The sequence below is a fragment of the Schistocerca gregaria genome, chromosome 4 (genome assembly GCF_023897955.1).
Source record: "Schistocerca gregaria isolate iqSchGreg1 chromosome 4, iqSchGreg1.2, whole genome shotgun sequence".
In the NCBI taxonomy this organism is placed as follows: Eukaryota; Metazoa; Arthropoda; class Insecta; order Orthoptera; family Acrididae; genus Schistocerca; species Schistocerca gregaria.
The window spans coordinates 697,812,825-697,828,507 of record NC_064923.1 but is presented as its reverse complement, the minus strand read 5'-3'; the positions used below and the strand labels follow the sequence as shown (position 1 = coordinate 697,828,507).

The 15,683-nt window shown below is 37.8% G+C and overlaps 1 protein-coding gene across 1 annotated transcript in view; it reads left to right on the top strand.

The window, feature by feature from the left end:
- The window catches only part of LOC126267483 (ribosomal protein S6 kinase delta-1), a 221,007-nt gene that overhangs the window by 99,527 nt on the left and 105,797 nt on the right, over positions 1–15,683 (top strand). Inside the window, exon 8 of the mRNA XM_049972768.1 lies at positions 3,455–3,574. Within this exon, the coding sequence (XP_049828725.1) occupies positions 3,455–3,574 (120 nt within the window). The remainder of the gene's footprint in view (positions 1–3,454; positions 3,575–15,683) is intronic.

Sequence of the window (15,683 nt, the reverse complement as noted above, 5' to 3'; positions counted from 1 at the left end):
GATTTAACTAAGGCGTTTGATCACAAAATATTGCTCCAGAAGTTGGACCAGTACGGAATACGGGGAGTACAATTGGTTCACCTCTTACTTCAACAAAAGACAGCAAAAGGTCTTTTATTCACAATGTCGAGAATGGCTGTGATGTGGGATCTGAGTGGGGTACAGTCAATTGGGGGGTGCCCCAGGGATCAGTTTTGGGTCCATTCCGGTTCCTTATTTATATAAATGATATGCCCTCTAGTATTACGGGTAACTAAAATATTTGTGTTTGCTGATGACACTAGCTTGGTAGTAAAGGATGTTGTGTGCAACATTGGCTTGATTTCAAATATTGCACTTCATGACCTAAGTTCATAGCTTGCAGAAAATAAACTATTGCTAAATCACAGTAACACTCAGTTTTCAGTTTCTGACACACTAATCAACAAAACCTGACATTTAAATCACACAGGATTGGCATATAATTAGTGAAACTGAACAGATCAAATTTCTAGGTGTTCAGATAGATAGTAAGCTGTCGTGGAAAGCCCACATTCAGGATCTTGTTTAAAGACTTACTATTCGAACGGTATCTGAAGTGAGTGGTATTTCGACATGAAAATTTGCCTGCTTTGCTTATTTTCATTCACTTATGTCATATAGTATTATATTTTGGGGTAACTCTTCTAATTATAAAAGGATATTTTTGGCTCAGAAATGGGCGGTTCGGGCAATATGTGATGAAAGTTCACAAACCTCTTCAACCCCTGTTCATGTTGACATTGGCCCCTTATTAAAAACAAAGATTCCAAGACTTACCAAGTAGGAAAGCGCCGGTAGACAGGCACAATAAATAAAACACACAAATACACACACAGAATTTCTAGCTTTCGCAACCGACGGTTGCTTCTTCAGGAAAGAGGGAAGGCGAGGGAAAGACGAAAGGATGTGGGTTTTAAGGGAGAGGGTAAGGAGTCATTCCAATCTCGGGAGCGGAAAGACTTACCTTAGGGGGAAAAAAGGATAGGTATATACTCGCGCGCGTGCACACACACGTATCCATCCATACATATGTAATCATAAATAAGGATCTGAACAGTAATGTTGCCATTCCAAGGTGAATAACTTATATTTCTGCTGTCAACAAGTACTGCAACAACCTCGGAAATGAGGAAGACTGCATCACTCTCTTTTCTCCTTTTGGTCATTGACAAAACCTTTCATCTCAACCAGTAAGTCATTCATTTCCTGAAGATACCAATAAAGTTTTAACAGTCGATAGTACAGGTATAGGAGCCCAGAAATGGAGCCCAACACCATAAGAAATGCGATGATTTCTGAGATCATCTTTCCTTTAGTTAGCAACTCAACTCAATAATCGCCTAATAATATTGCGAAGTGCTTCGCAGGCGGTTGAATTTGAGTACGGTTACAATTGACAGCAATCTGCAGAAGAGTTAAGGAAGTCCAATCCAAATGCAGGTTTGATTTCTGCCAAGTGTTAAGTGAGTGACAGCTGCTTATTCTTGGGAATAAGCTAATATTGCTAACAAGAAATGACAGTAAGGAATATATATATTTGACAGCAACTCATAGTTTTTCTTATTATTTTGGAGAATGACTTTTTGCTTTATGTTTTTAAAATATAAGGTGAAACCCTAATGAGCTGCTTATCTTATTCCTTAATGGTTGAGATTCTGCGGTAATATTTTATGATCAACACAACCAAACACTTAAATCCAAGAAGATGTTAATATTCACAACTTTTGGATCAATCTATCCAGAGTGTCACAAATGAAAGGGCAATTGGGCATTTTCAAATCTTAAACCGCTTCTAAAACAAACTGTACATTAGACAGCAAATTATGTGAAATGAAATGACAATTAAATTTTTGCAAACACCAGTGGCATAGAAATAGGTCTAAAATAGTCTTTGTTGTCACTTTCTCCATTTTTACAAAGCAGTTTCAGTACTTAGTACTTTAATCATTCAGGAAACTGACCATTCCTAAAGGAAAAATTACTGGACCAACATGTGCAGGGGCTGTGCTATTGTATTGTGCTAGATATTCAATCACATCCACGAGACTCCTTAGTCTTCACTGATATAATTATTGACTCAAGTCTCCCCCTTGTAAGTACCACAGATAGCAGTCTTGGAAAGCCATTTTCAAGAGAGATTTATGATACCTGTCAAAACTAAATTTTTATGTAGTTTAACTGCTTTATCCATCAAGTGATTGTTGAATACTGTACATATTTCATAGATATTTTTACAGGAGCTCTTTGCAGAGTGGGGGAGCTAGTCTGTATTGTAGTACAGAAAGCTTCTGAAATGTCACATTTTTTGTGTGGTGCTGTGATTTACTAATAATGGCAGAGACAACATCTATGAGCGGTTCACTAACTTTATCTCCAGTACCTCTTACATTTTACTGGAATGTGCCACACCACACACTGCACACACTAAATATCAGCTTTGCCAATCTCCCCGTCCCATACTTATTGAAATGAAGGCCATGCCCAGTGAAACCTGATCTATTAATAGACTCAACTGGCACCACTACAATGTGATCCATACCCTTCTTCATCAGTGCATTCCCAGCCCCCATACATCTTACAGCTGTAATAAGATGAGTTGAATCATGACCACAAGACAGCTGCATTTTGAACAGCTATCTTTTACAGGCCAGAACTTACTTCATACTTGTGTCCCTATCCAGTCTGTTACCACCAGCTATCTTTTACAGGCCAGAACTTACTTCATACTTGTGTCCCTATCCAGTCTGTTACCACCTCCACCCACAATTGATATCTGATCCTCATTTGTAAATCTTATATATAACTCCCTTATGTTGTCTATCACCTGAGCCAACCTTGCACTATGCTTTGCTTCACAATCCTGATGACCTGGTACTCGGTCCCCAACACTTATTGCAACAGTTATCCTTCACCTCTGCCATGTAGATCAGTAGGGGAGTTTGAGGCAGAGGTCAGCTTCTTTACCATTGTGCCTCAATGAGTTTAAAGGCAGACGTAAGTATAGCAGATTCTTGTCACCTAATCTATTTGTGTTTCAGTGTGATTGCCACCTAGTGTTCTGAGCTTGTGGCTAGTCTCACATGGTGCTAGCAGAGTAACATAGGCATGACACTGATATCTAGTTTGGGATTACTGTTTATCTAGGACCAAGCTACAAGACAGACAAGTTGTTATATCCCAAGTAAATAAACTGTGATTAGTAATTGTCAGTCATGGTATTACTGTCAGTTTACTTTGCTCATATTTACCTTTTATCCAGAGTATGTAATATTAAAACTTCTCCACCCTCAGTTGTTGTATAAATATCATTTTGTTTTATTTTATTCTGTATGACACCGTCTTTGTGTTCTAAAAGCATTTCTTCTTATTGATGAACAGCCATGTTTTCTGTGTTTTATGTTGCTGTTATATCTATCTTTGTGGTTAATACCAGGAGTCTGAACATCAGCTGTCAAGACATTCCTCAGAACTGAAGTCCTACAAAGTCCTTGGAATTATCGATAGAGTGATGTTGGCTCTAAATAGACAAGAAAACAAGTGCTATGTTATTAAGGTGAGTGAAATAATTTTAATGTCCAAAGGTGTTATACACCACAGGAAACAGTTTTCTTTCTTAAGGTACTTCTTCACTATCAGAAACTTCATTTACATATTGAGGAACAAATAAAAGCACAGTTTGGGAAGAAATCTGCAAATGATTTCTTCTATGAATTTTGGTTGGTGAATAATAATAATAATAATAATAATAATAATAATAGTAGTAGTAGTAGTAGTAGTAGTAGTAGTAGTAGTGATAATGATGACATTAGTCATGAGACCTACTGAGAGTGGTGCTTATGGTGACCTCTGAGGTTTTGCCAAATGACTTTCTTGATAAGGAGTTAAAGCCAATTCCTCCACCTAGCCCATACATTAAGGATATTAAAATTTCAGTGTAAGAAGCATTAATAATTCCATTTCAGTCCGTATATATCTCGTGGTTGTACAAGGGTCATAATATTTTAAAACTATTATTACTTTACGTATATCACTGTAACATTTGTTACAGGAACCTAATTCTTCAAGCTGCCAGTGAAGAGGTGAACATACCGGTTGTGTCTCATTATTTAAGGACCTAAAAATGTAGCAGCTATTTTTGGCAAAATGCCTTTATTATTATTATTATTATTATTATTAGTCATAAAGCTCCCATGTGGAAGACGCTAAGTAAAGCTGGTTCACTTTCCGTTCTTCTTGGTCTTCTGGTTCTTTTTATTTGCCCACCAGTTTTTCATTGTTTGCGAAAATTTAGTTCTTCTTTCTTCGCTCCATTTTGTTCCGGTTCTCGGTGCTTTTGTCTCTGGTTTAATCTCCCACTTTTCAACTTTTATTCTAAAATTGTTCCTTGCAGCTATTTCTTCTTTAGTAATTTTTGCTAATTCCAAATCTTTTTTAACTTTTTGGATCCATTCTCCTCCATTAACAAGAAAATCTACGTATTTTACAATTCTTTTTGTTAATCTGTGTTCAGGAAGTCTCATTATGTGGCCATAGAATTTAAGGCGTCTTTTCCTCATGTCTATCTCTATGTTAGAATATTCTTCAATTTTTGATGTTTTCTGTAATCTATATCCATTCTCGGTCCATCTTGGTCCCAAAATTTTTCTAATTATTTTTCTTTCTTCTTTCTTTAGATTTTCTAGATCAGTTTTCCTATTTAGTGCCAAGGTTTCGCTGGCATATAACATTGATGGTTTAATGACTGTATTGTAATGCCTAATTTTTGCATTTAAAGATAAACATTTTTTATTATAGAGGTTTTGCACTAATCCTAAACCTTTACGAGCTTTTTGTATTCTTTCTTGTTGTGCAAATTTTTCCGAGATAATTTCTCCAAGATATTTGAAGTATGGTACTCTGTTGATTTCTCCGTATTTTGTTTGTAATTTGGAAATTTCTAAATTTGTTGTTGTAAACACTGTCTTTTCAAATGATATCTGTAGGCCGACTTTTTCTGCACATTCTTTTAGAATTTCTACCTGTTTTATAGCCATCTCACTAGAATCTGCCATTATTGCGAGATCGTCTGCAAAGGCTAAGTAGGGGATTCTTAGGTTATGTTTCTTGGTTCTTAATGAAATTGGTTTCCAGCACTTTTCTTCTTCAAGTTTCTTCTCCCATTCTTCCATGACTTTATCCAGAAATACATTGAACAACAAAGGCGACAACCCATCACCCTGTCTAACCCCAGTTTTTATTTCAAATGGTCTTGAAAGTTTTCCCATAAATTTCACTTTGGATTTTGTATTTGTTAACATCTGTTGAATGATTTTCTGTATTTTCCGATCGAATCCTTTTTCCTCAAGAATCCTAAATAGTGTGGGTCTGTGGATTGAGTCATATGCCTTCTTGAAGTCGACAAAGACATACACTGTAGACTTGCCTCGCATCTTCCTTATCCTTGTGATTAATTTTAGGTTTAAAATTTGCTCTGGGCATGACCTGTTTGGCCTGAACCCAGCTTGGCAATCTGAGATTTTGGGTTCTAGCATTTCTTGTGCTCTTTCAAGAATACAAGCCGATAAAATCTTATATGTGACAGGAAGTACAGAGATTCCTCTGTAATTATTTACATCATGTTTATCCCCTTTTTTGTGTAATGGATGTATTAAGGCACACTTCCAATCTTCTGGGATTTCTTTGGTGACCCATATATTTTGAATAATTCCTACTAGCTCCTTTCTTGAATTAGGCCCTAGATTTTTGAGAAATTCAGCTACAATTCCATCATCCCCGGAGGCTTTGTTATTTTTTAGTTTCTTTATGTGTTTGATAATTTCTTCTTCTGTTGGCGGTGAGGAATCTTTTTGCTGTGGGGCTTTGGTGTTGGATATTGGGAGGGTTTTGTTGGTTCTGGACAGTTTAGCAGTTTTTCAAAATATTCGGCTAATACTTCACAGTTTTCTTCATCACTTAGTGCTAAATTCCCATCTGGTTTTCGGAAGCAAACATTTTGAGGGTTATAACCTTTAATTTGGTTTGCAAAAATTTTGTAGAATCCATGTGTATTATAGTTTTTAAAATCTGTGTCTATTGATTCTAATTGTTGGATTACATATTTTCTCTTCTCTTGTCTGATAATTTTATTCGAAAGCTTTCGTGCTTCTAGAAAGTTCTGGTGATTCCCATCATTCTTATTTGAGCTATATTTCTCGAAGGCTTTTTTGCGTAATTCAACGGCATTTTCACATTTTATATTCCACCACGGATGTTTGGGTTTCTTCTGTAACGGTATTTTTTCTTTGGCTATTTCTGTAATTTTTGTCTTGAATTTTTCCCAGTTGTTTCCTTTATTATTATTATTATTATTATTATTATTATTATTCTCTCCTTTCCCAGACGTTATGTCTGGTTAAAAATGGAAAGTGACGCGGACCTTGATCAAGCGTAACTTCCTTTTAACTGTACAGTATATGTTACATTGCGTTTAGGAACTTTCGGGTAATTGAACATGTATCAATAATTACAGATTTCTGTAGTTGTGTATATACGTTTGGATGTAGCTGTATTGCGTTGATGTACTGGTGGATATTGTGTGGTATGACTCCTGTAGTTGATAGTATTATTGGTATAATGTCAACTTTATCCTGATGACACATATCCTTGACTTCCTCAGCCAGTTGGATGTATTTTTCAATTTTTTCTCCTGTTTTCTTTTGTATATTTGTTGTATTGGGTATGGATATTTTGATTAGTTGTGTTAATTTCTTCTTTTTATTGGTGAGTATGATGTCAGGTTTATTATGTGGTGTTGTTTTATCTGTTATAATGGTTCTGTTCCAGTATAATTTGTATTCATCATCCTCCAGTACATTTTGTGGTGCATACTTGTATGTGGGAACGTGTTGTTTTATTAGTTTGTGTTGTATGGCAAGTTGTTGATGTATTATTTTTGCTACATTGTCATGTCTTCTGGGGTATTCTGTATTTGCTAGTATTGTACATCCACTTGTGTTGTGATCTACTGTTTCTATTTGTTGTTTGCAAAGTCTGCATTTATCTGTTGTGGTATTGGGATCTTTAATAATATGCTTGCTGTAATATCTGGTGTTTATTGTTTGATCCTGAATTGCAATCATGAATCCTTCCGTCTCACTGTATATATTGCCTTTTCGTTGCCATGTGTTGATGCATCTTGATTGATGTGTGGCTGTGTTAGATGATACGGGTGCTTGCCATGTAGTGTTTTCTTTTTCCAATTTACTTTCTTCGTATCTGTTGATGATGTTATGTGATCTAAAGGGTTGTAGAAGTGGTTATGAAATTGCAGTGGTGTAGCCGATGTATTTATATGAGTGATTGCATTGTGTATTTTGCTAGTTTCTGCTTGTTCTATAAAGAATTTTCTTAAATTGTCTACCTGTCCATAATGTAGGTTTTTTATGTCGATAAATCCCCTTCCACCTTCCTTTCTGCTTAATGTGAATCTTTCTGTTGCTGAATGTGTGTGATGTATTATATATTTGTGGCATTATGATCGTGTAAGTGTATTGAGTGCTTCTAGGCCTGTGTTACTCCATTTCACTACTCCAAATGAGTAGGTCAATATTGGTATAGCATAAGTATTTATAGCTTTTGTCATGTTTCTTGCTGTCAATTCTGTTTTCAGTATTTGTGTTAATGTTTGTCTATATTTTTCTGTTAGTTCTTCTTTAATATTTGTATTATCTATTCCTATTTTTTGTCTGTATCCTAGATATTTATAAGCATCTGTTTTTTCCATGGCTTCTATGCGGCCGCTGTAGTTATCCAATATGTAATCTTCTTGTTAAGTGTGTTTTCCCTTGACTCTGCTATTTTTCTTACATTTGTCTGTTCCAAAAGCCATATTTATGTCATTGCTGAATACTTCTGTTATCTTTAGTAATTGGTTGAGTTGTTGATTTGTTGCTGCCAGTAGTTTTAGGTCATCCATGTATAGCAAATGTGTGATTTTGTGTTGGTATGTTCCAGTAATATTGTATCCATAATTTGTATTATTTAGCATGTTGGATAGTGGGTTCAGAGCAAGGCAGAACCAGAAAGGACTTAATGAGTCTCCTTGGTATATTCCATGCGTAATTTGTATTGGCTGTGATGTTATATTATTTGAATTTGTTTGGATATTAAGTGTGGTTTTCCAATTTTTCATTACTATGTTTAGGAACTGTATCAATTTAGGATCTACTTCGTATATTTCCAATATTTGTAGTAACCATGAGTGGAATACACTATCAAAAGCTTTTTGGTAATCAATGTATGCGTAGTGTAGTGACCTTTGTTTAGTTTTAGCTTGATATGTCACCTCTGCATCTATTATCAGTTGCTCTTTACATCCTCGTGCTCCTTTCCAACAACCTTTTTGTTCTTCATTTATAATTTTATTCTGTGTTGTATGTGTCATTAATTTCTGTGTAATGACTGAAGTTAATATTTTGTATATTGTTGGTAGGCATGTTATGGGGTGATATTTAGCTGGGTTTGCTGTGTCTGCTTGATCTTTAGGTTTCAGATAAGTTATTCCATGTGTAAGTGTATCAGGGAATGTGTATGGATCTGCAATGTAACTGTTAAATAATTTAGCTAAATGTAAGTGTGTTGAGGTGAACTTCTTTAGCCAGAAATTTGCTATTTTATCTTTTCCAGGGGCTTTCCAGTTGTGAGTAGAATTAATTGCTTGGATGACTTCATGTTGCAAAATTATCACTTCAGGCATTTGTGGTATCATCTTGTGTGCGTCTGTTTCTGCTTGTATCCACTGTGCATGCCTGTTATGCTGTACCGGGTTTGACCATATGTTGCTCCAGAAGTGTTCCACGTCTGTTATGTTTGGTGGATTGTCTATTTTAATGTGTGTGTTATCTATTGTCTGGTAAAATTTCTTTTGGTTTGTGTTAAATGTTTGGTTTTGTTTCCTTCTATTTTTCACTTTTTTTGTATCTTCTAAGTCATTTGGCCAATGCTTGTAATTTCTGCTTCTTTTCATCTAATTGCTCTATTGCTTCTTGTTGTGAGATTTTACCTAACCTTTCGTTTTTTGTCTGACATTTCATTTCTTATAAATTGTGTTAGCTGTCCAATGTCTTTTCTCAGTTTTTCTATTCTGATCTGTAGGCTGTGTTGCCATGCTGGTTTTGTGGGTTTCTTCTGTGTGTTGGTTGGTTCTGACCTCTGCCTAGTGTGTATATTTAGTGTAGTGAGTGCTCCTATATAAACCAGTAGTTGTGACTCTTCCATAGTTGTGTTTTCATTTATTTTGTTGTGTATGATTGTGTTGATAGTTGCTATTGTTGTTTCGACTTGTGGGTTATTTGGTGGTCTATGCAAGATTGGTCTAATGTCTGTATTTGTGTCTTTGTATTCTATATATGTCAGCTGAAATTTTTCTTCTATATTTAACATGTGTGTCACTTTGTGTTCTATTTGTGCTTGTCCTGGTGGCTGTCTTAAGATTTCATTTTCCTCTGATTGTTTAATTGATGCGTGTTGTTCTTTGTTTGTTTGCTCTGGGATGTTTGAGTCCATTACTGTATTTTCTTCTTCTTCTTCTTCTTCTTCTTCTGATTGCACATCATTTTGTTCCAGTATTTGTTGTACTTGTTGTTTGATGTTTTCTAATTCTGACTGGGGTATCCTGTTATTTTTTATTATTAAACGGGTCTGATCAGCTAGTCTTTTTTCTTTTAAAAATTTTAATTCTGGTTATCTGGTAATAAATGGTGTGTATACTTGTGATCTGTATCCAGTTGTGTTGGTTCCTAAGTTTTCTGCGTGGTAATAACAGAACATGAGGTGTCGGTTAACTTCATCTGACCATCTCATCCTCTGTCTTTGTTTTCCTTCTAGGGTGGTTGCAGGAAGCATTTCCTGCAAAACACCTCTATTTGGATTTAAATCATTTTACGTGTGACTAGCAGTGTCATTACCATTGTGGACAGGCATAGGGTTCAAACGTCGTCCCCGACCATGACGGTGCCAGTCTAAGGCTTCTTTAGTTCTGTCCTGAACCAACTAATCACACTAAAAGGGGGGTTAGCCCCATTAGTAGTTTGTTCTTTTCGTCGTCTTTTACGAAACATACCGAAGGCCTATTCTTTTCCGGGGCCTCCATGGGGATTATTATTATTATTATTATTATTATTATTATTAGTAGTAGTAGTAGTAGTAGTAGTAGTATTTATTTTTCACAATATACATATTTAAAATTTGCGTCATGCTGTGTGCCTGAAGATGAAGTCTAAGTGCTTTGAAATTGACTTTTAAAAAGAAATTGTGGTTGGGAACTTTTTGACTTGAAGGCTTGCTTTTGCAAATATTTCAACAGTTCTTTCTCCAGAATGAAATTTGTTTTCTTCCATATGTTGTATTTAAGCTTTCACAAATGACTGTTTCTGATGAGAAACATCAGGATTTTACTGCCAGTGAAATGGGTGTGTCTGTGATTTAAGGCATTTCTCAGCATTATTTTTCTTTACCCACCCAATTCAATAATTACAAACTGTAGAATATTAATTTTGAACTTTTGTTGGCATTCATAACAATGTGGCCCATACTTGACAATGGTGCAGGCAGAACTGACAAGTCACTTAGTGTAGAAGCAGAACTAAAAGTAACTCTATAACTGAAAACATCAGTTTTTGACGAAATAATTTAATTGGATAGATAAAAAATCTACTCACCAAGTGGTCGCAGAACACACACACATAAAAGAGGGTTGTAATGAGGCAAGCTTTCAGAGCCAGTGGCTCCTTCTTCAGGCAGAAGGGTTGAAGGGGAAGGAAGAGTAGTGAAGGAAAAGGACTGGAGAGGTCTAGGAAAGGTGGTAGATTTCGGGAAAGTCACCGAGAAGTGCAGGTCAGAGGAAACTGATTGTTGGGGACTGCATTGGTCAAGATTTGAAAACCTGAGTGCTTAAAGGTGGAGGGCAAGGTAATATACAAGACAGAGATTACTGCTTAAACCCCATGCATGAGTTAATGAGAGTGAAAAGCGAAGTACATTGTATGTAACAGAGGTAGGAGGGGAACATTGAAAAATAGACATGAAAGACAATGAAAGATGTAGGAAACTAAAACATAATGAAGAAAGAGTAGTTATTGTGAAGAAACCTCATACTTCCTTGCGCATAATCATCCCACCAGCCTAGTTCACAAACAGATTTCCTGCCATGACATCCAATCCTGGTACTGCTGATCCCTCCAAAAAACAACTTCGGAGCACACCACTGGTGACTCAGTATTATCCTGGTCTGGAATGTATTAATAAGCTACTTCGATAGGGACATGACTTCATGAAATCGTGCACTGAAATGAGATCCATTCCGTCTGAAATTTTGCCCACGACACCTAGAATAGCTTTCCGTTGACCTCCCACTCTCCTCAATATTCTTGTCAGACCCTTAGCTCCTTCTGCACCCATCTTCCTTCCCTATGGCTCCTGCCCCTGTGACCATCCCCATTGCAAGACTTACCCTATGCATCCTTCTACAACATTAATATCATGACCTTGGTACCTGTTTCACCAAACGTGCCATCTGGATTCTTCCCCCAGACACCAGTTTCTCAGAACTCCACAGGTGGGAACTAGCGCCACAACATGTCCTTGGTTCTTACCACCAAGCTATCCTTAATTTACATTAATTTCTTCTGTCTTGGCATTTCTTCACAGTAAGTACTCTCTTCTTCTCTTTGTTTTAGTTTTATGTATCTTTCATTGTCTTACTCGTCTATTTTTCACTGCCCCCTCCCACCTCTGTTACGTACAATGCGTTTAGAAATGGCTCAAACTGTATAGCACATTCTATTACTTTGAAAAATAAATTATTTTTAGGGATGCTTAAGATAAATAAATAAGAGTTTTAAGAGCAAATAAAGACACATTAATCACAATGCAACACAAGTACCTTAAAATGTCTCTAACGCCTGTCCTCATCCAATATCAAGATGAGAGAAGGTAATTACATAAGTTACATAAAATTATTCGACTGTTTCACAGTTATTAATATTGTCACGGAAGAATAGCAGGGTCACCATGGTACAGTGGTTATGATACTAGACTGTTGCATAGAGGGTCATGAGTTAAAAACTGTGAAATAATCATTTCTATATTCGGTTCCAGTACATTCTAGAAGTATCCACAAATGTCAAGAATCATTGTACTGGAATGTTCTGCAACTGTATATATAAAGTATGTGTTCTGGCTGGAGGCAGTTCGCTCCATGCTCTTGTATGTGCAAGTGCTGAATAAACCTTCGTTAAGTGAAGTGGGTGTTCATCATTCATGTAATTACACTGTCTTCTATGTGACATTACTCTGATGGAGGCACTGGGTATTGGAACTTGTGTTAGTGCACATTATCAACAACACAGTGGCTCCCATCAGGCCACAACAGAGCTGCCGTTTACATGGCGAGAAACCAGAGTTCGAGCCATATTCAACAGATCGCAATCTATCGGAGACTGAAGAAGAGGAGTATGTTATGATGACAGCAACTGGTTGCCACCACATGAGACATCTTCAGAGTTCTCTTACGACAATGGCAAAGATCCAAACAAGTGGCTGTAGGTATATGAGCATATAGCCAAATTTAACAAATGGGATGACACTATGTGTTTGGCTAATGTATTTTTTTTCTTGGAGGGCACTGCCAAGAATGATATGAGAACAATGAGGAGACATTAACAAGCTGGGATGTATTCCAGACGGAACTGCACAAGTATTTCAGTGACATGCGACGACAGAAGTGCAAGGCTGAAGATAAATTAAAGTGCAGGGCACAATGTCCAGGAGAAACTACAGCATCCTACATTCAAGACATCTTGGATCGGTATAAAGTAGTGGATCCTAGAATGAAGGTGAAAGATAAGGTTGCACATCTCGTGAAGTGTGTTGCTGAGGACATGTATGAAGCCCTAGTCATGAAGAAGGTTCCAACAGCAGACGACTTCATAAAATGGTGCCAGTATATCGAGACAATGCATAAAAAAAGAATTACACACAAGACATTTGAATGGCTTTCAAACATTGTATCGATGTCTGTGATGTAGGAAGAAACTGATTCACAAGTGTTCTTCATCAGATAGTGAGAGAGGAAGGTCAGAAGGCACTTGGATTGCACGGTGAGCAAAAAACCGAGACGCTTCAAGAGGTCATAAGGGAGGAAGTGGAACAGACATTGAACCCATTCTCTCATCCTTCATTTCCCTTTAAAACGGAGATAATGTCAGGACCCAGGCAATGTTACGTTCCTACAATGCCGCACGAGGAACCTGCTTGGGCATCAAGGAAGACTGACATCCAGAGGACCCAGGATAACCAACCAGTGTTTCCACTGCGGTTGACCGGGCCATGTGGTGCACTGTTGTCGAGAAAGGTGGCAGATATTTGATGATGCCCGTGCCAGAAGACAGCAGACTGATCTTAGCCAATGCCACCTCTGGGCCGACGAAGATGAACAAAAAGATAGGGTGCAGGATGATGTAGGTCACCACCGCCACAAGCTGGAGAGGACGCTCGCCAACATGCTGATCAAGGTCTCCATTGCCATTTAGAAGCTCCAGCCAATCAATTAGCTGCACAACCTGGAAAACTAAAGGGTGCGACCTTCCTTGGAGGTGAGGCCACCGAAGAAAAAAATCCTCTTCCATAGATCACTACAAAAATGATAGGAAACTACACCGATATCTTCACGGATGGCCGACCAGCCCTAGCGCTTGCGGACTCTGGAGCATCATAATCAGTCATTTTGGAAAAGTACCGTCATCAGTTGCAGGAAACTGTATTTATTGACAACAAAACAGCTGAAGGTGGCTAATGGCAAATATGTAAAACCTACTGGAAGATGTGTCATTTGTATGGGTATAAGTGGCCGTACACAGCCCTTCGAATTAATCATCTTACAAGAGTGTAGTCATGATGTCATTCTCGGATGGGACGTTTTGAAAGCTTCTCAGGCAATTATTGTGGTTGCTCAAAAATTATGGTAGATGAGATGAGATACTGTGGACAGGAAGATGCGCACCCAAGTGTGTGGAGACTGTGTGTGCTGGATGAAGTGGTCATTCCTGCAGTCAGTGCTAGAAAGGTAACTGTCATGTGTCATGCTGTGCATCAACCCATGGATCTTGTAGTGGAATGTAAGAGAAGCATACCAATGAAGAATAACTTGGTCTTTCCAGCCTCTGTCGTCTCATTTAATAACGGTTTTGGTGAATTGTGGATAGTTAACTGTCACCAAGAACTGCAGATTCTTCCAAGACACAAGAGCGTAGCAAACGCTGAGCTCTTAATTGCCGATCAGCTGAGCATTACAGAAACCTCTGACTACAGAAACCTCCGATGCTGAGTCTGTGGGCAAAATTAGTGCTATCACTATGAGACAAGATGATCTAGCTCGATAGTCACCAGATCTCACTAAGGAACAACAGAAGATTCTACTTGCCATTCTTCAAGAGTTCTCTGAATGCTTCAATCCACAGATGAAGAGCAAATTAGACAAATCGACGGTGAAGCACCGGATTAGCACTGGAGACCATCAACCAATAAGCCAGAGAGCGTCACTTGTGTCAGCAGTGGAACGTCGAATAATTCGCGACGAGGTAGGGAAAATGATGAATGAATCATCCAGCCTTCGTAGAGCCCATGGTACTCACCACATCAGCTAGAAGGATGGCAATTGGTGCTTTTGTGTTGATTACAGGAAGCTTGTAGATAACTAAAAAGGACGTTTACCCTCTTCCATGAACTGGTGATTCCCTAGATTGTCTGAAGTGGGCCAAGTTTTTCTCAACCAGGGACATGTACTCGAGATACTGGAAAATCGAAGTAGATGAGGCTGATCATGAGAAAACTACATTCATCACCCCTGATGGCCTGTATGAGTTTAAGGGGGTGCCGTTTGGTTTGTGTAATGCACCAGCAACTTTTGAATGGATGATGGATAATCTTCTAAAACTCGTGAAGTGGACAGTGTGTCTTTGTTACTTAGATGACACTATAGCATTCTCAGAGACATTTGATGAACATATAAAAAGACTGAGGGCCATTCTTAAGTGTCTCCAACAAGGCAGACTGAAACTTAATCCAAGAAAGTGCCTCTTTGACGCAAAAGAAACCAAAATACTCAGACACCTTGTGTCAAACTAAGGTGTGCGGCCATACCCAGAAAAGGTGAGATCTATAACGGAATTTCCTATTCCTAAAACTATTAGAGATATGAGAAGCGTCCTCGGATTATATTCTTATTACCAACATTTTATCAAGGCTAGGCCATTCCAAGAGTTGCTAAAAGCCAATTTTAAATTTATCAGGCGTGGTGTTCAACAAGATTCTTTCAATGTGTTACAAAAAGCCCTGACAACTGGCCCTGTACTTGGTCTGTATGATGATAAAGCACACACAGAACTACACACAGATGCCAGTGGGTATGGGATCAGTGCTGTTCTGGTGCAAATTTCGGATGGAAAAGAGAAGGTTATAGCCTATGCTTCTAGGACACTTACAAAAGCCAAGAGAAAGTACTCACCTACAGAAAGAGAACATCATGCTGTGATCTGGGCCATGTGCAGATTTCAACAGTATCTCTATGGAAGGCCATTCACAGTTGTTACAGACTATCGTTCACTTTGTTGGTTGACAGGTCTTAA